Below are 19,781 nucleotides of genomic sequence, written 5' to 3'. Positions count from 1 at the left end.
CAATTGTCTCTTTAGGATAAAGTCTTTGAAATGTGATTGCCAAACCAAAAGTAGGAACATTTTTTTACCAAGTTTTTACCATATTACCAAACTGCCCTCCCAAAGGCATGTAGCAGTTCACACTGCATAGTACGTGGGCAGCATAGCAGTGTGCAGGAGCACCCTTTCCTTGGACCCTCACCAGAGCAGGTTCGTGTGAGTCTTTCTTAATTTTATAGGCCCCCAAATTTTAATTTTTTAATTTATTTATTACTTGACTGCACTGGATCACAGGTTCGTGTGAGTCTTTCTTAATTTTATAGGCCCCCAAATTTTAATTTTTTAATTTATTTATTACTTGACTGCACTGGATCTTAGTTGAGGTAATGAACTCTGAGTTGCAGCATGCAAACCCTTAGTTGCAGCATGTGGGATCCAGTGGACCCCTCACCAGGGAAGTCCCCACAAATTTTAATTTTGTAAAATGCTTTGTCTGCATTTCTTTGATTAGTGATGCAGTGAGTACCTGTTTTGTTTGTTGATTGATCATTTGTGTTTCTTCTTTTGTGAATTGCCTTTCTGTAGAAGGTGGTAGGTATGAGTATGGCCCAGTGTCCTGAACACAGTATGTAGTCAGTATGCCCTTTGTTGGCTGATTTCACTGACCTGCCTTCTGTTTTGAACAGGTGCTGAAGGACTCTTTCATTGGCAATGCCAAAACCTGCATGATCGCCAACATCTCACCAAGCCATGTGGCCACTGAACACACTCTGAATACTTTGCGCTATGCTGACCGGTGAGTGCCCTCAGGTGTCAGAGTAGGGGGTGGTGTGTGTGTGTATGTTTGTGAGAGATGCATACACAAGGATCTGACCTTGAGCTCCCCAAACCTGTTCTTGAGATAATAATTCTACTGCCAGGGGAATGTGCAACTGGTCATGTGAAGAATGTGTCTTGGTAGGCCCTGTCATTTTACAACTGTGAACGTGATGAGGAAGGTGACATGTTCCCTTGTTCAGGAGACAACTCCATCAGTGAATCTTAAATAGCTAGCCGGAGATGAATTATTTTTCCAGAGTGGAAGGCTTCATGAGGTTTTCTTCCTGCCAGCCTCAGCCCTAATTACTAGGGATAGAGTACCTATTATTTGTTAAGGCAGAAGTACTCAGAGCTATGTAGGTCCAGAAGAGATCAACCTTGTTTTATGGAAGGAGAAACTGAGGCCCAGAAAAGAGCAGGGACCTTAAAAGGGCTCATTGGGAGCTGGTGGCAGAACTAGTACGTCTGACTGCCAGGTCAGGGCTCTAGTGACTCTGGTATCTGCCAGGGCCCCTCCCATCTCTTACCCTGGGGTCATGTGTCTCCTACGTTTGACAGTGCACTCATTACTATCCTTTCCTCTGGCTGCTTTGCTGCCTGGTCCTACCGTACAACACCTCCTCTTGGTCTCTCAGAAGCTGTCTCCAAAGTTAACAGACTACTTGAGGGGAACCTGGTGTTCTTAAAATTACTGTTGAAGAATCTTTTGTATACATGGCATTTTATGAAACTCACTGGGAAGGAAAGATAAGCTATCATCTAAGTTCCATAAGAACAGGAACCTTATCTTTCTCTCCACTGTCTCTATCCTGCCCAGACAGTACTAGGTTTGTTATTAATATTTGTGAATGAAAGGAGGAGCTCGCCCTGGGCGTCAGGGCTTCAGTGATGTTCTCTGTGTATTTTATCTCATCTCATTTCAATAGGAAAGACCATTTACAAAGTGGCTACTAGAATGGACTGTAGAGTGAAACTATCTGGGCCAGTACCCTGCCTCTGCCACTAGCTAGCTGAGTTATCCTGGGCTAGTTTTCAACTTCTCTGAGCACCAGTTCCCTTAATGTGAACACGGATAATGATAGCACCTACCTCATGTAACAGTTACTTGGATTCAGTGAGATGACATGTATGAAGGGCTTAGGTCCACACCTGGCACAGAGTGAACGCTCATTATATATTAACTTCAACAATAGTAATATTATAGGCATATGCTCAGTCATGTCTGATTCTTTGTGGTCCCTGGACTATAGCCCACCAAGTTCCTGTCCATGGAATTTTCCAGACAAGAATACAGGTATACTGTGAAAATACTGCAACTTTGGCTCAGACCACTGTGATAAATTGCACTGAAGTCCCAGGTTCGTTTCCCAGTGCATATAAAAATTATATTTATACTATACTGTGTAGTTTATCACATGTGCAGTAGCATTATGTTTTTAAAAAACAATGCACGTACCTTAATTTAAAAATAATCTTGTTGGAAAAATGGCACTGATAGACTTGCTCTATGCAGAGTTGCTATGAACCTTCAGTTTGTTTAAAAAAAAAAAAAAAGCAAATGCCCTCTCCACAAAGCAAAATGCAATAAAATGAAGTACACCTATAATAGGTTCCTAAATAAGTTTCCTCAAGGAGCATTCCTAATTGCGTGGCTCGCTTAATGCCAGCGTCCTAGCCCTGCTAGAAGATAAGTGAAGACTGAGATCAGCTAGAAGACATGGGATGATCCAAAATTGTTTCCCCCAAACCAGTATGGCTTCAAGTTCCTTCCCCCCATGTGTCCATTACCCTGCTTCAACAGTTGCTAACCCTAGGTCAGTCTTGTTTCATACATCCCTCCCTGCATCACAGACATAACAAGTGCTTGTAGTGAGAACATCATTAGGAGCAGAGAATAAAACATTCCTCTCAGCGCTTCAGTAAAGGAAGATGAAAGTAACCCTTTCTCAGGGGGGATGTATTGAGTACAGTTGAGAAATTATTTAAAATAATTTTTGTTAAAAACTAGAAAAAGTGGCTCAGACAGTCTTTATGGAAGGGACTATGAGGAAAAGAAAGAAAGGCAGGGAAAGACAAAGGAACAGGCAGAAGCCTTTGCAATGGCTATGAAAACCGTTCTTAAACAGCCTGAGAGAAATGCCCAGAGGGACCCAGGTGAAAAGGGATGGGCTTGCTATTGCTGTGGAATGGAGGGGCACCTCAAGCGATATTGCCCTCAGGCATCTAAGCCGCCCCTGGCTCCATGTCTGGTCTGTAAAGGACCACACTGGAGGAGAGACTGCCCCCAGAGGCGCAGGCTTCAGGGGTTGGACTCTCAAGACAACCAGGACTGAAGGTGCCCGGGGGTCCCCACACAAGCTCTCGTCCTAATTACACCTGAGGAACCCCGGGTATTGATAACTGTGGGAAGCCAATCCATCGATTTCCTTTTAGATACTGGGGCAACTCACTCCATGCTTACTGAAGCCCCTGGCCCACTTTCTTCCCAATCCACTTCTGTAATGGGACTGTCTGGACGAGCCAAAAGTAATAAGTTATTCTTTATCTTGCAACTGGGATTCTGTGCTATTTTCACACGAGTTGCTGATTGTGCCAGAATCACCCTCACCCCTTTTGGGGAGGGATATACTGAGCAAGGTCCATGCCTCTATTTCCATGAATATGGAGCCCTCCCTTTCTCTCTCTTTAGTTGAACAAAATATAAATCCTAGAGTATGGGATGATGAAAAATCTGTGGGTCGAGCACAAAATGCTATTCCTGTAGTTGTCAAGCTCAAAGACCCATACTTATTTCCACATAAGAAGCAGTATCCACTAAAACCTGAGGTCAAGGAAGGGTTAAAACCCATCATTGAAAATTTAGAGGAACAGGGACTATTAGTTCCCTGTAACAGTCCATGCAATACTTCTGTTTTGGGTATTAAGAAATCAAATGGTAAATGGAGACTAGCTCAAGATTTACAAATAATAAATGAGGCTGTAGTTCCTTTAAAAAAAAAAGTAGAAAAAGTATAATAGAAATAATCTTTCATTCAAAGCAGTCTGAAAAATTATTGAAAGTAAGTATGAAAGTCATTTGTTTTATGTGCTTAAATTAATTGTAGGTAACAATCTGTACACACACAAGATGAGAATGATTTTATTGCTTATTTGAAATTTTCCTCTGATTTAAAATTTTTCTCTCTTCACATACTAAAACAATGTTAGTAAATAGTACAAAAATAAAGTTCTAGCTGGACCCCTAACTGGTTTATCAGAAAAGAGCTCAGTAGCAAGAGTGATTTTGGTAAAAGGTAGAGTACACTGGAAGTACTTAGGATCAGTGACCAAATTACCTGTAAGATTTCTTCTGACACCCTCAGATTTCTAGAATTACTTCTATGACTCCTAGGAAGAAACTTTGGTGTTTCTCTTTTAACAAAACTAAAAGAGCTCAGTTTTATAACAGGAGGTAATTTGGAACCATCTAGACTTGCTGTGGCAACTCTCAACTCATTCCTTGTGTGTATGTCCTGCTGCAACACCTCAGCAAAGGCCCAAGAACGCAACATGATTTTCAGTTCAGTTCAGTCGCTCAGTCGTGTCTGACTCTTTGCAACCCCGTAAACCGAAGCACACCAGGCCTCCCTGTCCATCACCAACTCCCAGACTTTACCCAAACTCATGTTCATGGAGTCGGTGATGCTATCCAACCATTTCATCCTCTGTCGTCCCCTTCTCCTCCTGCCCTCAATCTTTCCCAGCATCAGGGTCTTTTCAAATGAGTCAGCTCTCTGCATCAGGTGGCCAAAGTATTGGAGTTTCAGCTTCAACATCAGTCCTTCCAATGAACACCCAGGACTGATCTCCTTTAAGATGGACTTGGTTGGATGCTGTCCAAGGGACTTTCAAGAGTCTTCTCCAACACCACAGTTCAAAAGCATCAATTCTGTGCTCAGGTTTCTTTGGATGTTCAACTCTCACATCCATACATGACTACTGGAAAAACCATAGCCTTGACTAGATGGACCTTTGTTAGCAAAGTAATGTCTCTGCTTTTTAATATGCTGTCTAGGTTGGTCATAACTTTCCTTCCAAAGAGTAAGCGTCTTTTAATTTCATGGCTGCAGTCACCATCTGCAGTGATTTTGGAGCCCAAAAAAATAAAGCCAGCCACTGTTTCCACTGTTTCTCCATCTGTTTGCCATAAAGTGATGGGACTGGATGCCATGATCTTAGTTTTCTGAATGTTGAGCTGTAAGCCAACTTTTTCACTCTCCTCTTTCACTTTCATCAAGAGGCTCTTTAGTTCTTCACTTTCTGCCGTAAGGGGGGTGTCGTCTGCGTATCTGAGAAACTTGACTTCAGTCATGACTTTGTCTCTCTGCTTACTATGTTACCTGCTTCCCTGCTTCTCAGAGCTAAAAGGAAGTCAGGTCTCAGTGTCAGGTTTACTATCTTGGTTTTCAGAAATGGCCAGGGGGTCATTTGGCTACTACTAAATGGATTAAAACCAAAACAATGGAAGAGACATTTTCTGAGAGCTCCCCGGCAAAAGTACAACTCCCTCCATAAGGGATTTCAACACAGAATCTACAAGCACACCACTGGAGAGTCACATTTTACTTGATGTCTCCTTGTAAATCCTAATTCTCCCACTGCTTTTATTTTGTTTTAGGTATCACAGAGTGAGAGACTCTGATCTCGGCAACTCGATCCTAGCAGACTTAATTCTGGATTTTTCCATGTTCTCTAAAATTCCCTTGTAGAATAGAGCATGGTTCTCTTATTTCTCTATCTAGGGGCTGATTTTTGCCTCCCAGAGGATGTTTGACAATGTCTGGAGACAATTTTGATTGTTGTGACAGAGAACAAAGGCTGCTGTGATCGTGGGTAGAAGCCAAGGAAGTTGCTAAACATTCCACAGGCACAAGACAGCTCCCCACAACAAAGAATTGTCTGACCCCAAACACCACTGGTGCTAAAGTTGAAAACCCTGGGAACAGACAGGTTGTTTCTACCTCCATGGAATTAGCACAAGCCGACTTATTTCTGAGAGCTTGTGCTTCTTGAAGTGCCCAGCAGGTTGGAGGGAACTCATTTTCTCAGAGAAGCCTAAAAGGAGGTGGTTTGCAGGAAGAGAAGGTTCTGATTATGGAATAGTAGGTGAGGAGTAGACACATGGCTCCTGCGTGGGCTGATCTTCAGGAAGTGTGGTATGGGCCCTGCGTGGACATAAGTCCTGAAACCAGCTCCTCTGGCCTGTCCCTCACATGCATCTGTGGTATTTCAAACACTCTCCTGATCATGGATTTCATGTTGAAATAGAATATCCCCTTTATTCTTTCCTTTATTCTCTCCCAGATAAAAAAATAATTCCCAGTTCTTGTAATACTTTTCTTTGGTTTTTGTTTTCTCTGAAAGCTATAGGAAGGGAATTACAGGGATGTACATTAACATAAAATGGTCATTTACAGGGTCAAAGAACTAAAGAAAGGCATTAAATGTTGTACTCCAGCTAACAGTCGAAATCGAACATCTGTAAACTCTTATAACTCTTCTCCAAAACGAATTCAGAGCTCTCCTGTGGCCCTGCCAGGGGACAAATGTTCTCCCAAAAAAGTCAAGCTGGGGCTTCAGCAGCCGCTCACAGTGCCATCTGGTTCCACGAGAGGGAAGGCCCATCCTCTGGCTAGTCACCCAGCCAATATCCCTTTTGCTTCTGTACCTAAGGTTCCTGGCAAAGAGGGTGGCTCTCGAGGGAGTCCTCCCCTAGAGTGGGTCATTCAGACTAGCTCTAGCAAAGGAACTGTACCGTCTGGACATGTAGTCATAAAAAGGGCAGAAGAATCAGCTGCATTATGCTCTGAGAAAAACCCAGTTGGCAATAAAACCACCCTAGGCTGGGGAAGCAGGGCGCCAGGCCCAGGAGGGGACCTGGTCCGTGGTAAGCCACCATCCCGCTGCAAGAAAGTGCAGACTGTGCAGCCAGTGCAGAAGCAGCTTGTGTCACGAGGCGAGCTCTCCTTTGGCAGCACCCACCGCTTAGTGGAGTATGGTCAGGGCAGCAAGGAGGGCACACCCAGCCGGCCTGCCTCTGAAGCTTGGGCCAGCAACATCCCTGCTCGTCAGAAAGAGCGGGAGGAGCATTTGCGCTTTTATCACCAGCAGTTCCAGCAGCCACCTCTCCTCCAGCAGAAGTTACAGTACCAACCCCTGGAAAGGTTTTTATGCCGGTCCCGGCCCCAAGAGGGGCAGCTTCAGAGTGACATCCCTTCTCCCTTCCACCCTCATCGTGCTGAGAGTCATGATGGAGCCGAAGTCCCCCAGGCAGAGGACCCTGATGACAGCGACTTCAGTGAAGATTCTTTTTCACACGTCTCCTGTCAAAGGCCCAGAGAGCAGGGAAAGAGCCCGGAGAGCAGTGAAGGCTCGTTCTTCCTTCATCAGAGGGAGCAAGGTCCTGAGGAGCGGGTGGCTGAGAGGCAGCAGAGTCTGTTTTTCAGCCCAGATGGTGACAAGGAGGGTGTAACTGGAAGCTGGGTCTACTCCAGGGACCCCGCAGGCCACAGAAGGATAGCACTCGATCACGGCCGCAGCCCAGGTCAGGTGCCCTTGGAATGGAGCAGAGAGGAGGACTCAGACCTCTCAGGGCCTCCTCCCAGAGAAGACCTGGCAGGGAAGCCTTACTGCTCACAGGTAGACTCTGTATATGGTCGGGGAAGAGGTGGCGGCCCTGCTTTTGACCTCAGACAGGAAGCCTTCAGAAGTGAGGTTCCTGGGCAGGCCGAGGGCAGCTTGCCATCCCTGGAGGAAGATGGTTTCGCTTGCTCACTATTCCACATTGCAGTTCCTGGGTCCCCAAACCAGAGAGACACAGTGAGCACACCCCTGAGAGAAGTCAGTGAAGACAGCCCAACTCTGGAGACCAGAACAATGAAAGACAGTAACCCTTTCCAAGGAGAAGACTCTAAAGGTGAATTAGGCACGAGCTCCGAGTATGCTTCCGGACTGATGGCTCCGCTCACCGTGTCCCTCCTGGAGAGCCTGGATGGTGGGGGCCCTCCTTCCTGGGAGCAGCCGGCCCAGGATGGAACTGTGCGTGGTCTCGTGGCAGCAGACACAGAGGGGCCAGCAGTGGGCCACACAGTGTCATCGGGTGATCCCGAGGCAGTCCCGCCAACGTCTTCAGCAGCCGAGCACCTGTGGCTCTCCTCATCTCCCCCCGACAACAAGCCTGGGGGCAGTCTTCCAGCCCTGTCCCCATCACCCATCCGTCAGCACCTGCCTGACGAGCTGCCCGACGGGGAGGCTGACCCGGGGGAGGCCTGCCAGAGCAGAGACTCTTCTCCCGCACTCTTCTCCCAGGGGCACTGTGATGCCAATGTTGAGACAGAGCTGGACGGCTCCCAGGGTTTCCTGGGAAAGCCCTTCCTCACCTTACATCCTGGAGGACCTCACGCTGGGCCTACACTCACCCCCCGAGCAGGAGGTAGTGATGTGGCTAACCAGCCCAGGGCCCAGGAGAGAAAGCAGCTGACAGGGCCCAGTTGGCTGGAACTGGGTTTCTCCACAGACCCCATCACACTGTCTTGCTATAATGAGGACATTGCATGGCTCAAACATAGGCCAATCCCAAGGCCCTTAGCAAGGCCAGGCTCTCCCCTGGTGGCCAGCTGCTCTCCCAAGACCACCAGGACACTCCATGGGCCTTCCCTGGGGCAGGCACAGTAAGTTGGACTCTTCCTACCTAGACTTGGGCCCTTTGGCATCCCTACTCCCACCCCAGCTTATTGTTCTGTCTGTTCTGGGAATAGCTGTGGTTGGCTCAAGAGACAGGCTGTTTGTCCACCTTTTCAAGGGAGCCTGACTAGATGCATCTGACATGAGCAGTAGGAGTAAAATGTATTGGAGCAGGCCTGCCAGGGTGGGTGGGCCCTCAGCCTGGGAAAGCTGGATGTGAGGGAGAGAAGGGAGGATCTGACCCCGTGACCAAGCCTGAGGCCCGAGGTGAGACGAGAATCCTCCTCGTTCTGGTGGGTATGTATTCCTGCAGTGCTGCTCCAGGACACAGCAGCAGCAGCCGTGTGCCCCCAGAGCCACAGCTCTAGGCACCTTCCAGGATGGCAGAGGTAGGAAACGGGCTTCAGACTGTGCTTTCCCCGAGGAGGCTGGATGGTGCCGCAGAGTGAGACCGCCTTGGAGGATGTGAAAGGGGTGGGGGGTCGAGGGCTAGAGGCACAGGAGGGCAGGGCGGCAACAGATGCTTCTCTGTGAGGCCGCAGCCCTCCACTCTGGCTCCCGATTCCCTGGGCCAGCTGTCTGCCTGCTCACTGGGGCTCGGCCTGGGCCTTGGGCAAAGAGAAGGGCATGCAGGGATGTCCGGGGGAGGAGCTCACCTATAGCCAGGGGTCAGTCATGCTGTTGGTGGTCTCTACCCACAGGGGGGTCTGGCAGAAGGCAGGTCCTCCAGCTTCTAGCCCAGACCCCCTTGCTCTGGTCCCTGAACTCCCCACAGAGAGGAGACAGGCCCACAGGCCAGGTGGCAGGCTCTGCCTGTGCCACGTGCCGGCTGCAGCGGCACAGCCTTTAGCTTCCGTGCAGGGAAGCTGTGAGCAGCGCCTGCGGAGGAGCAGCAGCAGCCAGCCCTGTCTCAGTGAACCCAGGAGGCCCTGGGGGCAGCTCCCAAAGCCACTGTCTTCCCAGTACTTCAGGGTGTCGCCCTAGTCCCTGACAAGCCCTGAAAGGAACGGTGGAGAGGCAGGAGATGGTGGAGAGCTCGTTCCCATCAAAGCCTCGACCTCTTTGGGAAGCAGCAGCCCCTGGCCTAGAAATGAGGCTCAGTTCCAGAAAGCTGCCCATGAGATGGGAGGCCCAAGGCTCACAGCATCCCCTCTGGTCCCCAGGCAGGTGGTCATCCAAGCACACCGGGAACAGCTGGATGAAATGGCTGAGCTGGGCTTCAAGGAGGAGACCCTGATGAGCCAGCTGGCTGCTACCGTAAGTGGTCTTGGCTGGACCCTCCAGGGCTGTTGGGACTTAGCCTGCAGCTAGTTTGACGTTGTTTAGTCACTAAGTCATGTCTGACTCTTCTGCAACCCATGGACTGTTTCCCACCAGGCTTCTCTGTCCATGGGATTCTCCAGGTAAGAATAATGGAGTTGAGTTGCCATGTCCTTCTCCAGGGGATTGTCCCGACCCACCAGGGAAGTCTACCTAGTTTGATAGTCACCCCTGTTTCCTGCGGTGTGTGCAGAAAGGGTCTGCTGCCACACTATAGCTTTGTTGAGGCTTTGGGCCTTCTCTTGCCACTCCTCTGAGCTGGCTTGAGGGGCACAAGGACAGGTGGGAGATGGCGTGACACTCCCCATTCCCAGGCCAGTGTTTCCAGCCTCTCTCCTTGCCATTCTGCCTTCCTAGTGGCTCGTTGGAGGCCCCTCCCTGTGATGGTAACAGTGACTTGCCTTATGCAGACCAGAGGTACTTCTACAAAACCACCCTTTTGCCCTGCAAATACCTCTCTGTAAAGAAGTGGGCCCACCCTATGCCATGGTGATTATCCTGCAGGTTTTCCAACTGGAGGAAGGGCCCTGGGCTCTGAAATCCTCCTGCAAGAGAAGGGATTAGAAAAGCAGATATGACAGAGGGCCAGTAACAGCAAAAGCTCCCTTTGACCTTCGTTTCCTTTCTCAGGATTTTGAAGGTTTTGTGATCCAGTTAGATGAAATCATGGTTCTGAAGTCCAAGTGCATCCAGAGTCTGAGGAGCCAGCTACAGCTATACCTGGCCTGCCACAAGCCAGCTGCAGGCCCCGAGAGGACAGCGGTGTCTTAGAGTTGGTACGGGGTGGCTGGGCTCTCAAGAGCTGGAGGGGCCTCCACCAGGTCCCCCTGCAGGTCTCAGCACCCACTGCCTTGTCCTGCCATGGTGGTCTATCCCTCACCACTCATGGCCTGGGCTGGGTCCCAGCTCCTCTCTCAGAGCCGAGCATCTGTCCAGTTCCGAGCACAGGGGCCTCTCCAAGGAAGGACAGATGAGCCTGAACAACTTCTAATAGGTCTCTCCCTTTTCTTTGGGGTTGAGGATTTGCGTTACTGACCCTTTGTGGAAACAACAGTTGGGTCTAATAACCCTGTAGGTGTTTCTGAATTTGGGGACCTGAGGATGGGGGGACAGTCAGCGGTAACCTACAGGTTGGAGGTCACAAGCTAGGGGAGATAACATGCTGAGCCTAGAGGTTTTATCAGCTGGATTCTGTGCCTTCCTCCAGGACTTGGTCAAAAACTAAAACGCTGGTGCTAGTGGGGTGGGGGCTGGGTGAGATCTGCCCCACCAGCCCTTGGAAGATTGATTTGGGGCTTTAGGTTAGCTTTTGAAAATGTAAAATGAATAAACCTTAACTGGATGTCTTTAACAGGAGCAGATGTGGGACAGGTCTTATGCTTCCAGTTCCCCTCCCTCCCTGCAACACAGTGTTTAGACGGAAGAGGGCACTCGCATCACTGCATTCTTTTCCAGTCTCTTTTTTGCTGAGACCATCTGCCTGCATCACATTCCTAAGTCATGTCTGTAAGTCCTCACCCACCGTACTCCCTCACAGAATAGTTGAATGGCTGAGTATCTCAGGCAAGTCCATCTCCCAGCCTCACCTTTATCCAGGGTCGCCCTGGCCATCTGCTCTCCCTTCCAGTGGCCTGTGTTCAGTACCTGGCACTAACTGCTCTGGCCAGCGAGACTCTAAAGCAGTTTTACACACATACATGCACCCCTTCGTGTGAGTTTTCACTGTATCTTTTTAGCAGAAGCTTAAGAAATACCAGGTAGTCCCTCACTTAGCAAGGCCACCTTGGATCAAGTTGAGATTCACATGTCAAAGCCTTGGCCCGGACACCCATTTTGATGTGAAATTTTGTTCTCTTGTAGAAGTTAAAGGATAACTTCTCCAAATTTTAAAAGAAGGGTTTAATTAATTTTAAAGGCCAGAGGAGGGACTAACTGGCTTTCTGAGACAATGGCCATGCCTCATCTGACCATCAGAGGGCGGCCTCTTTCCAGCTTGCTGCTTCCCAGCTCAAAGGTTCTGTATCCTCACATCATCACTACAAAAATTAGAGACCCATCCAAGCCAAGAGCACAAGGAGGACTGTGGGGGAGAGAGTATTACAACTAAGGACAAGAAGCTAGGGATAAATCTAGTGCCACTGAGTGCAACAGCCCCACTGAGCGCTAGTGAAGCACTCTGAATCCCCGTCCCACCTGCGGAACAGAGACACGCCTGATGCTGCTCACTCCTCACCTCTGAGTGCGTCTCCCGACGGCCCAGCCTGGCTCACCTCCACAATCAGTCTTGCAAGAAGGCACATGTCTATGTCCTTAACCCAGAGACTGAGCTAGGTCAGGTTTAAACAGACCTTTGTGTCTAGGCCTGCCTTTGCAAACCAAAAACCAGGGCAGACCGTAGGGCCAACTCCTGGATTCCACAGGTCTAAGAGTTGGAAGAAAGTAGTGAAATGACAGAAAATGGTTAGCTTCTGTTCCATCCCCAGCAAATCTGCTTACCACTCACTAACCTCCACCCTGCACTGAAACATTCCTTGGCAATAAAGAAATCATCACAACAGGATATACCTTTTAGATTTTTATTAGTAGTACTCTCTGAAGAATCAAAATAGTTAGCAAATTACTTTAGATTCATCAAGACTGTATATCCTTTGTATTTAGATCTTTAATGATGTACAACATAATACAAAACAAACCAAAGAGACTGATTTCTATGACTAGGTGTTATTTGTTGTGTCGTCCTAGAGCAGGGGCTGGAGGGAGAGGCTGTTCTCCAGGGAGAACTGAGGTGGAGTTAGTGCTGGGGGACTAAATCATGGCCTGCTTTTTCCCCGCTTGATGTGCTGGGGAGGGACCAATGATTCCTTAAACTGACAACTGTTTCCTAGAGTAGGGGACTCTAAAATCCTGGGTAGCAGAAGATTGTAGTCCAAACCAGGCCAAAAGAAACAGGCTGGGGCAGGGAAGTGTGGTAACTGCCTGGCAGAAAAGGCAAACTCAGGGCCCCAGGGGGTAAAGGGCATTCTCTGCACCTCAGAGACATTGCAGAACCAGTGTCACAGTAAGTGACATTGTTAAAAAGGGAAGGAAACAAACCCTGGAAGAACCTTTCAATTGCACTCAACCTGGATTAGAGGTCAGCCCACTCTTGCGGACGAGGGAACATCTAGCCCCGAAGCAGCACTGAGTCTGGCCCCACCTCCTCCTCCTCCCCAGCTCCTTTTGGCAGCTGGGCCAGGTTTCGGCTGAAACCATACAGATCCCAAAAAAAGACCAGAGAAGTCAATCTGGAGGGCCAAGGTGGGAAGGGCACTTCTCAGGATACAAATACTTTTAATATGGAAGGAGCCAGGACAGTTCTGGGGCATGTGCCTGCCCAAATCTTACCCACTCTCTCCCCAGCTCAGGACCTAAGCTTGTAGAGACTTGGCAAGCACAGTCTCCACACCTGACCTTCCACCCCAAAAGGAAATCCGGAAGTGCGCCCCTTCCCCTTCCCCACGGGGGCTCCTCGGGGCCTCCTGCAGGGGTGGCTCTGGCAGGGCCTGGGCAGGGCCTCGTCTCAGCTGGCTCCCGCCCGCGCCATGAGGTCTTCCAGAGCACTGTCCTGGTCGTTGTTGTGTAATAGCAGAACTTCCTTAATATCTTTCAGTTCAAAGCCCATTTCCTTAAATTTGCTCATCAGCTGAAGAAACTCCATCATCTAAAGAGAAGAGAATACAGATTCAAGAAAGGGTTCTGGCCACATAGCACAGCCAAGTGGTGAAATACACGCGTAAGGGGCTGCTTGGGAGGGCATCCTTGCCGGAGCCCCTCAGGTCCCCGAGCAAGCAGAGGAGGGCTGATGCCACAGCCAGTCATCCTTCAGGAGCCACACCCAGGCCCCAAATCTTACTGACCTTCATTCAGGTCCCACCATCCACATCCATGCTCCCATCCAGCCTAGGCAAAATGACTAGCCATCTCCCCCATCATCCGAAAGTACAGCTTTTGCCCAGGTCGTTTTTTTCCATCCCTTCCCTGGGATAGACGGTCTTCAACTTGGTACTTCATCTGAGCCAAACATCCACATGCCTGTCTGGACACGGGAGGTTCTTGCTCCAACTAGTTCTGCCTACAGCCACTGGGAGGGATGAAGGTGTGGAACAGGAGTGCCCCCAGGACATACTGCTTTGTCCCTTCTTTCCAGAGGGTTCCCTGGAGCCTACCTTTTCCTCTGAACACTGCTGCATTTCCAGAGCCTCTTCCACCAAAAGAGGGTCGAAGCCCTTCTCACAGAGCTGTCCATGTGCAAAGAGATAGTCGAGAATCTAAGAAAACAGAAAGGGTTAAGCACGGACTGCCACTGTTTCTGTGCTTCCCAAAAGTCTCACACCAATCCACACGTCTGCTCCCCGCCTTGACTGTTACATCCCGGATAGGACTTGATGTTGTACCTTGAGCTGTGTCCAACACAGCCGGACCTCAGTGACTATTTGCTGATAGACACACCCTTCTAAATATGCACTGACAGTCTTCAAAGGAGTTCCTGTCAGCTGACTCATCTCCCAACTGACATCAGCTCCACAGCCTGGGCAGGGTACTCTCCTAAGAAACCACCCGAGTCAGAAAGGGCCCCCAAGGCTCGGGGCTCCAGTACCCTGGATCAGAACTGCCTGGGTGCTTCTGACGGGATGGACATTTATGGAAGAAGATGTCTGACCATACCGAAAGCCTATTCTGCCACTGTCTCAGGAGAAGCAGAGAAGGGGGGTAAGTGGTTAGTCCTTAACTCCAGTACGCCCAAGTCTGTCCCTCAGCCTAGGTCCCAGAGCAGCCCCCAGAGCAGAAGCACTGCTGGACACCCGCAACAAAGCCCCCGAGTCCTGCCGCCCTCCCTCATCACAGGAAAAGAATGGCGCTGAGACTCTGCGGGACTCTAGGACAGACGCAGGGCGCTTCCAGCTCCGAGATCTGGGACCCCTCTCCTACCCTGGCCCTGTGGCTGACCTACCGCTCACCTGCTCAATATTCTCTCCTTTCTTCTTCATGGCTCTCAAGACACACTCATATGAATAGCCCATGTTGACCACTGTCTCCACACAGTGCCGCTCACTGGGGGACAGCGCCTGCAGTTCAGAGTAAGCCTGGGGACAGCTGGGAGTGTTGGGCACTTGTGACACTGAGAAATTAGGAGGTGTGACCTGGTGGCAGAGAAACAAAGGATTAAGGCAAGAAGACAGACCCAGGCCCCAGAAGACAAGTCACTGAGGTGGCCCGATCCAGGGGTTTATCAATCCTGACCAAATCAAACCTCCAGTCAAGTAACCTGCCTGCAAGAAAGGGCCAGATCTCTGGCCAGACATCCTGAGGAAGAACTCTGTTCTTCCCCTCTTTGGGGTGGGGGAGCTCCAGCTGAGGGACAGAGAAGTTGGGAAGACACCTGCAAGTGTGGCTGTCCTCTGACCTCATCCCAGCTTGCAGAGTGAGGAAGCACCATGGAAGCACATGCCCTTTCCTGCCCAAACTCCCTGGGTTTGTACTGGAGGAAGAAGTTCTGAAACCTGCCTTTGGGCAGCACCTTGCTGGCTGCTAAGACCTCTCTCCAGGGCTCCACGATCCCTTTCCTAAACTGCCGTATCTGAGTACTAGAGGGATCATTCATCTCAAACCCCCTCACTCCAAAACTGACTGTCCCAGTAACCATGTCCATCACATCCCAGTGTCCATTGTCACATCTGTCATTGGGCTGGGCAGACGGTCAGCTCAGGGCTCCCATGGTCGGGGCACTGCCCTTTTGCCCCACACCATGTACTGTGCTTTGATTCCCTGCAACAGCTACTGTCCTACAGAGGCAAGGCTGAAGACTACCGCCCCTCCAGGCGGTACCCTCGAGGACTGGAACATGGTCCGTAGGGCCCAGCGTCTACTGCACTGGCCACAGGCAGCCTACTCCTACCACCGGCCCCCAGCCTGACTGGACAGATTCCCAGACTTAAACCCCACCACCACTGCTGATAATAATCAGCCCCAAGGCAAAAAGGCAGCTCACCCCCAGGCCGAAGGACAGAACCACCATGGGAAAAGCTCTCTGACAACTTGGCTCATCTCCCGAGAAACAGGAAAAACCATCCAAGAAAATTTTATTTAACCCTCTCCTTTTTTGGGGGGGTGGGGGAGAGGAAGGGAGGAGGAAAGGAGCCTGCTTATCCTAGAAGCATGTTCAAAATTCTATAGCTATAACTAGATGCTCTCCTCCAACTCAGCTGGGGGAAGCCAAGAAGATTCCACAGGCCTCGACGCCCACAGTGTCTGCTGAGCCCTCTCTCCAGAGCACACTCCAGGCAGTGCAGTCCTGGGGCTCAGCCATCAGGTGACAAGAGTCATGACAGGGCATGGGAACCAGGGCACACAGTCTGGTCACTCTGCAGGCCCCAAGACTCCCTGTCTTTTTAGGGCCGGGCTCTGCCTGGGCCTGAAAATACCAGTACCCAAACAGCATCTTGTTCACATTGCTGGCACAGTACTTATCACACAAGAAGGAGGTCCCAGACGTCGGGTACATGTCACAAGCAGTTCTGAATGCTCGCAGCCTGGCTCTGAGCTTGAAACTTACATGGCCCTGATGTGTGTGTGTGCGCTCAGTGGCTCAGTCATCATTGACTCTCTGGGACCCAAGGACTGTAGCCCGCCAGGCTTCTCTGTCCTTGGAATTTTCGAGAATGGGTTGCCATGTCCTTCTCTAAGGGATCTTCTCAACCCAGGGACTGAACTTGCATCTCCTGCGTCTCCTGCATTGACAGGCAGATTCTTTACCAATGAGCCAGCTAGAAAGCCTGGGCCCTGATATATTGATCCTCCCTTCCAAAATCCACTAAAATGATAATAAAACTGTATTAACCTTTAAGACTAAAGAAAAAGAGGGTGTAACAGAGGACAATGTATTTCAATGAAATTTTAGAAGGTGGAATGCTAACGGAGGCAGAGTAACTGGCAGAAGCAGTGAAGTTACAAGTGGGAGATGGGAGAGTCAGTTCAGCAGGAGACCCCTGAGGAGGTTTCAGCATTTGGAAGTACCAGGTACTGTTGGGGTAAGGCAAAGTACGAAGGCAATGATCAGCAGAAAACCCTCAGGCAGACCTTCCGCACCCCACCTTCTGTGGAGATAGAAGGTTTAGTCTAGAAAATGGGAATCAATTCCAAAAAGGACTGAAGATACCAGGCACAGCATCTGGCAGAGTGAGGTACAAGAACAAAACGGGATTAAGTAAGCCTATCTCAGTATCCTCACTTTATTTAGCTTTCAGGCAGATTTCTTAGATATAACTTTAATAGCCCCAAGATCTTCATATGTTGATGTCTTACAGAGCTCCCTTCAAAGTCCTGGTGGCTCAGGCGGTAAAGCATCTGCCTGCAATGAGGGAGACTCGGGTTTGATCTCTGGGTTGAGACGATCCCTTGGAGAAGGAAATGGCAGCCCACCCCAGTACTCTTGCCTGGAAAATTTCATGGAAGGAGGAGCCTGGTAGGCTACAGTCCATGGGGTCGCAAAGAGTCTGTAAGGACTGAGCGACTTCACTTTCACTTTCTTCAAAGTCTTCTCTGGTGGCTCAGATGGTAAAATCTGCCTGCAATGCAGGAGACCCACGTTTGATCCCTGGGTCAGGAAGATCCCCTGGAGAAGGGAATGGCAACCCACTCCAGTATTCTTGCCTGGAGAATTCCATGGACCGAGGAGCAATGGAAGTCGGGCTACAGTTCATGGAGTCACAAAGAATCAGACACAACTGAGTGACTTTCACTTTCACTTCAAAGGCAACTAACTAGTCAATCAATCAGCAGGCACACCCCGACATATATATTCCCCCCATTTTGACTGTTTTTCTTTTAGTGAGTCACTCTTAAAAGTGAATAGAAAGCGAAAGCCATGAACATAAGACCAAACCAGATGCTGTGCCTGGAAAAGACAAAGCACTTGGAAATTTAAAATAAAGTAAAACTTCTATTTAAAAGATTATGAGATTTTTTAAAAAGGTATGATAGTCAAGGATACCTTTCAGATAGTAAAACATAAAGTCAAAGAGATAGAAAAGAGCAAATCAGAAAAACAGCCAAGGTGGTCCAACATCCAGTTTACAGGAAGAACAGAGAAAACAGAAAAGTATAATACCAAAAACAAGCAAACCACAACAACCAGATTTTGAAAACTGAGCTGAGCCTTTGCTTGAAAGGATCGAGGAGGGTCAAGCACAGTAAGTGAAAAAAGCCCATCACTGGTAAATGTCAAATCTCCAGAAATGAAAAAAAGGATCCCAAAAGCTTGTTGGAGTAGGGGAAGAAATCCGAATGGCACAGTACTGCCAGAAATCAGAGGTGCTTGTACTTCCATCTGAGAGCTTTCTGTTTTTAATCTTTATGTGTTTATGGCTGCAGGAGGTTTTCACCGCTGTGTGCGCTCGTTTCTCTAGGTGCATCCAGCTGGGGCTGCTCTCTAGCTGTGGTGCACAGGCTTCCGTGATGGGGCTTCTTGCACTGCGGCGCACAGCTCTAGGTGTGCAGGCTTCAGGAGCTGCGGCTCCGGGGCTCCAGAGCACAGCTCTGGCACAGAGGCTTAGCTGCTCCGAGGCATGTGGAATCTTCCCGACCAGGGACCGAACTCAGTCCCCTGTGCTGGCAGGCAAATTCTTAACCAGTGGAAGTCCCTGAAAGTTTTTTTGTTTTTAAGCGAGTAATATCTTAACATTTTTTAAGGAAAATGATCTTCAACTAAGAAATCTAAATTGAGCCAAACTATTATTCACACATGAGGATAAAATTTAGACATTTTTGGATATTCAAGAATTCAAAACCAACAGGTTAACCAACAAAATTGAATGTATCTGAATGAGAAAATTACCACTAGGTCTTTGGCACTCTTGGAGCATTTGGTTAAAACTAGCAACAGGCACAAAGAAATTACACAGAATTTTTAATGGGGCAGAAAGAAAGAAAGAAAGAAAGAAAGGCTACCAAGAAAATCCTCATCACCACTACAGTATACCATCCCAATCATAATATTAACTAACATTAATTGAACCAAAATTTGTGATATAAATATGATGGAAGATACAAGAAGAAGGTGGAGGAAAGGCTATTATAAGGACTAAATCCTCAACTACTATAACCGGAAATATAAACCTAACAAATTTAGAAAATGCAATGTAAGCATCCAATTTAGAAATACAAAGATAAATCCCAGTATAAACAGTTTGAAGAGTTAAAAGTACCTGACTATGGGAAGCAAAACTGGAATCAGGAAGAGGTGAGGTGGGGAACTACTCTTTTTCAATATAAGCCTTTTAAATGCTACTTGGTTTCATTAAAATACTCTGATAAAAATAAATTCATTTTTTATTTTTTAAAATGTTTCATTCAGTTGTGTCTTTCTTTTTCGAGGCTTCCTATTTTTTTTTTTTTTTTCCTATTTCTTTTTTTGGCTGTGCCACATGACTTGTGGGATCTTAGTCCTGTCCAGGACTGGAACCCAGGGCCACAGCAGTGAAAATGTGGATTCCTAACCACTGGACAGTCAAATCCTCTCCTTTTTTTAATCCAGAGATGGAGAGTGACTCTGTAAGTATTAAAACAATGGCAACATGAGAAATTATCAACAGATTCAAGCACCAAAAAGCTAAGAGATTATATATTATCAGAAATCATTTGAAATACAATTTAAGAGCGAACTGGCACTTCTCATATCCTTCCTGGCCACAATGAGTAAATTGAGAACTTAAGTACAAAGAAAAAGGCAAATGTTTCACTGAAGTAACTCTGATAGAGTAGAGAATATATAGCCATACCTGGAGAAAGAGAACCCGATGGCAGATGAGCCTAACCTGTGAGCAGACCAAGGCCTCTGGCGGGGCTGAGATGCAGTGGGAAGAGACACTGATTTGGGCTAGACCAGGCAGTTCTGTGCTGGACAC

The 19,781-nt window shown here is 48.5% G+C and overlaps 2 protein-coding genes across 7 annotated transcripts in view; one reads left to right on the top strand and one right to left on the bottom strand.

Annotated features, from left to right (window-relative positions):
• KIF24 (kinesin family member 24) overlaps positions 1 to 11,196 on the top strand; it is a 63,848-nt gene extending 52,652 nt beyond the window's left edge. For both annotated transcript variants that reach the window (XM_065901583.1, XM_065901582.1), the window contains exons 11-14: positions 666 to 775; positions 6,255 to 8,507; positions 9,684 to 9,777; positions 10,471 to 11,196. In XM_065901583.1, the coding sequence (XP_065757655.1) occupies positions 666 to 775; positions 6,255 to 8,507; positions 9,684 to 9,777; positions 10,471 to 10,611 (2,598 nt within the window). In that variant the 3' untranslated portion in view covers positions 10,612 to 11,196. The remainder of the gene's footprint in view (positions 1 to 665; positions 776 to 6,254; positions 8,508 to 9,683; positions 9,778 to 10,470) is intronic.
• Positions 11,197 to 12,484: 1,288 nt separating this feature from the next.
• UBAP1 (ubiquitin associated protein 1) overlaps positions 12,485 to 19,781 on the bottom strand; it is a 66,963-nt gene continuing 59,666 nt past the window's right edge. For 4 of the 5 annotated variants that reach the window (XM_065901584.1, XM_065901586.1, XM_065901585.1 and 1 more), the window contains 3 exons: positions 14,838 to 15,020; positions 14,046 to 14,147; positions 12,485 to 13,540 (listed from right to left, as the gene is read on the bottom strand). In XM_065901584.1, coding sequence (XP_065757656.1) covers positions 13,400 to 13,540; positions 14,046 to 14,147; positions 14,838 to 15,020 — 426 coding nt within the window. In that variant the 3' untranslated portion in view covers positions 12,485 to 13,399. The remainder of the gene's footprint in view (positions 13,541 to 14,045; positions 14,148 to 14,837; positions 15,021 to 19,781) is intronic. The other variant, XM_065901588.1, reaches the window with a different exon arrangement.

Source organism: Muntiacus reevesi, chromosome 10 (assembly GCF_963930625.1).
Source record: "Muntiacus reevesi chromosome 10, mMunRee1.1, whole genome shotgun sequence".
In the NCBI taxonomy this organism is placed as follows: Eukaryota; Metazoa; Chordata; class Mammalia; order Artiodactyla; family Cervidae; genus Muntiacus; species Muntiacus reevesi.
Note: the sequence above shows the minus strand (reverse complement) of the source record. Positions and strands in the feature narration are given on the sequence as shown.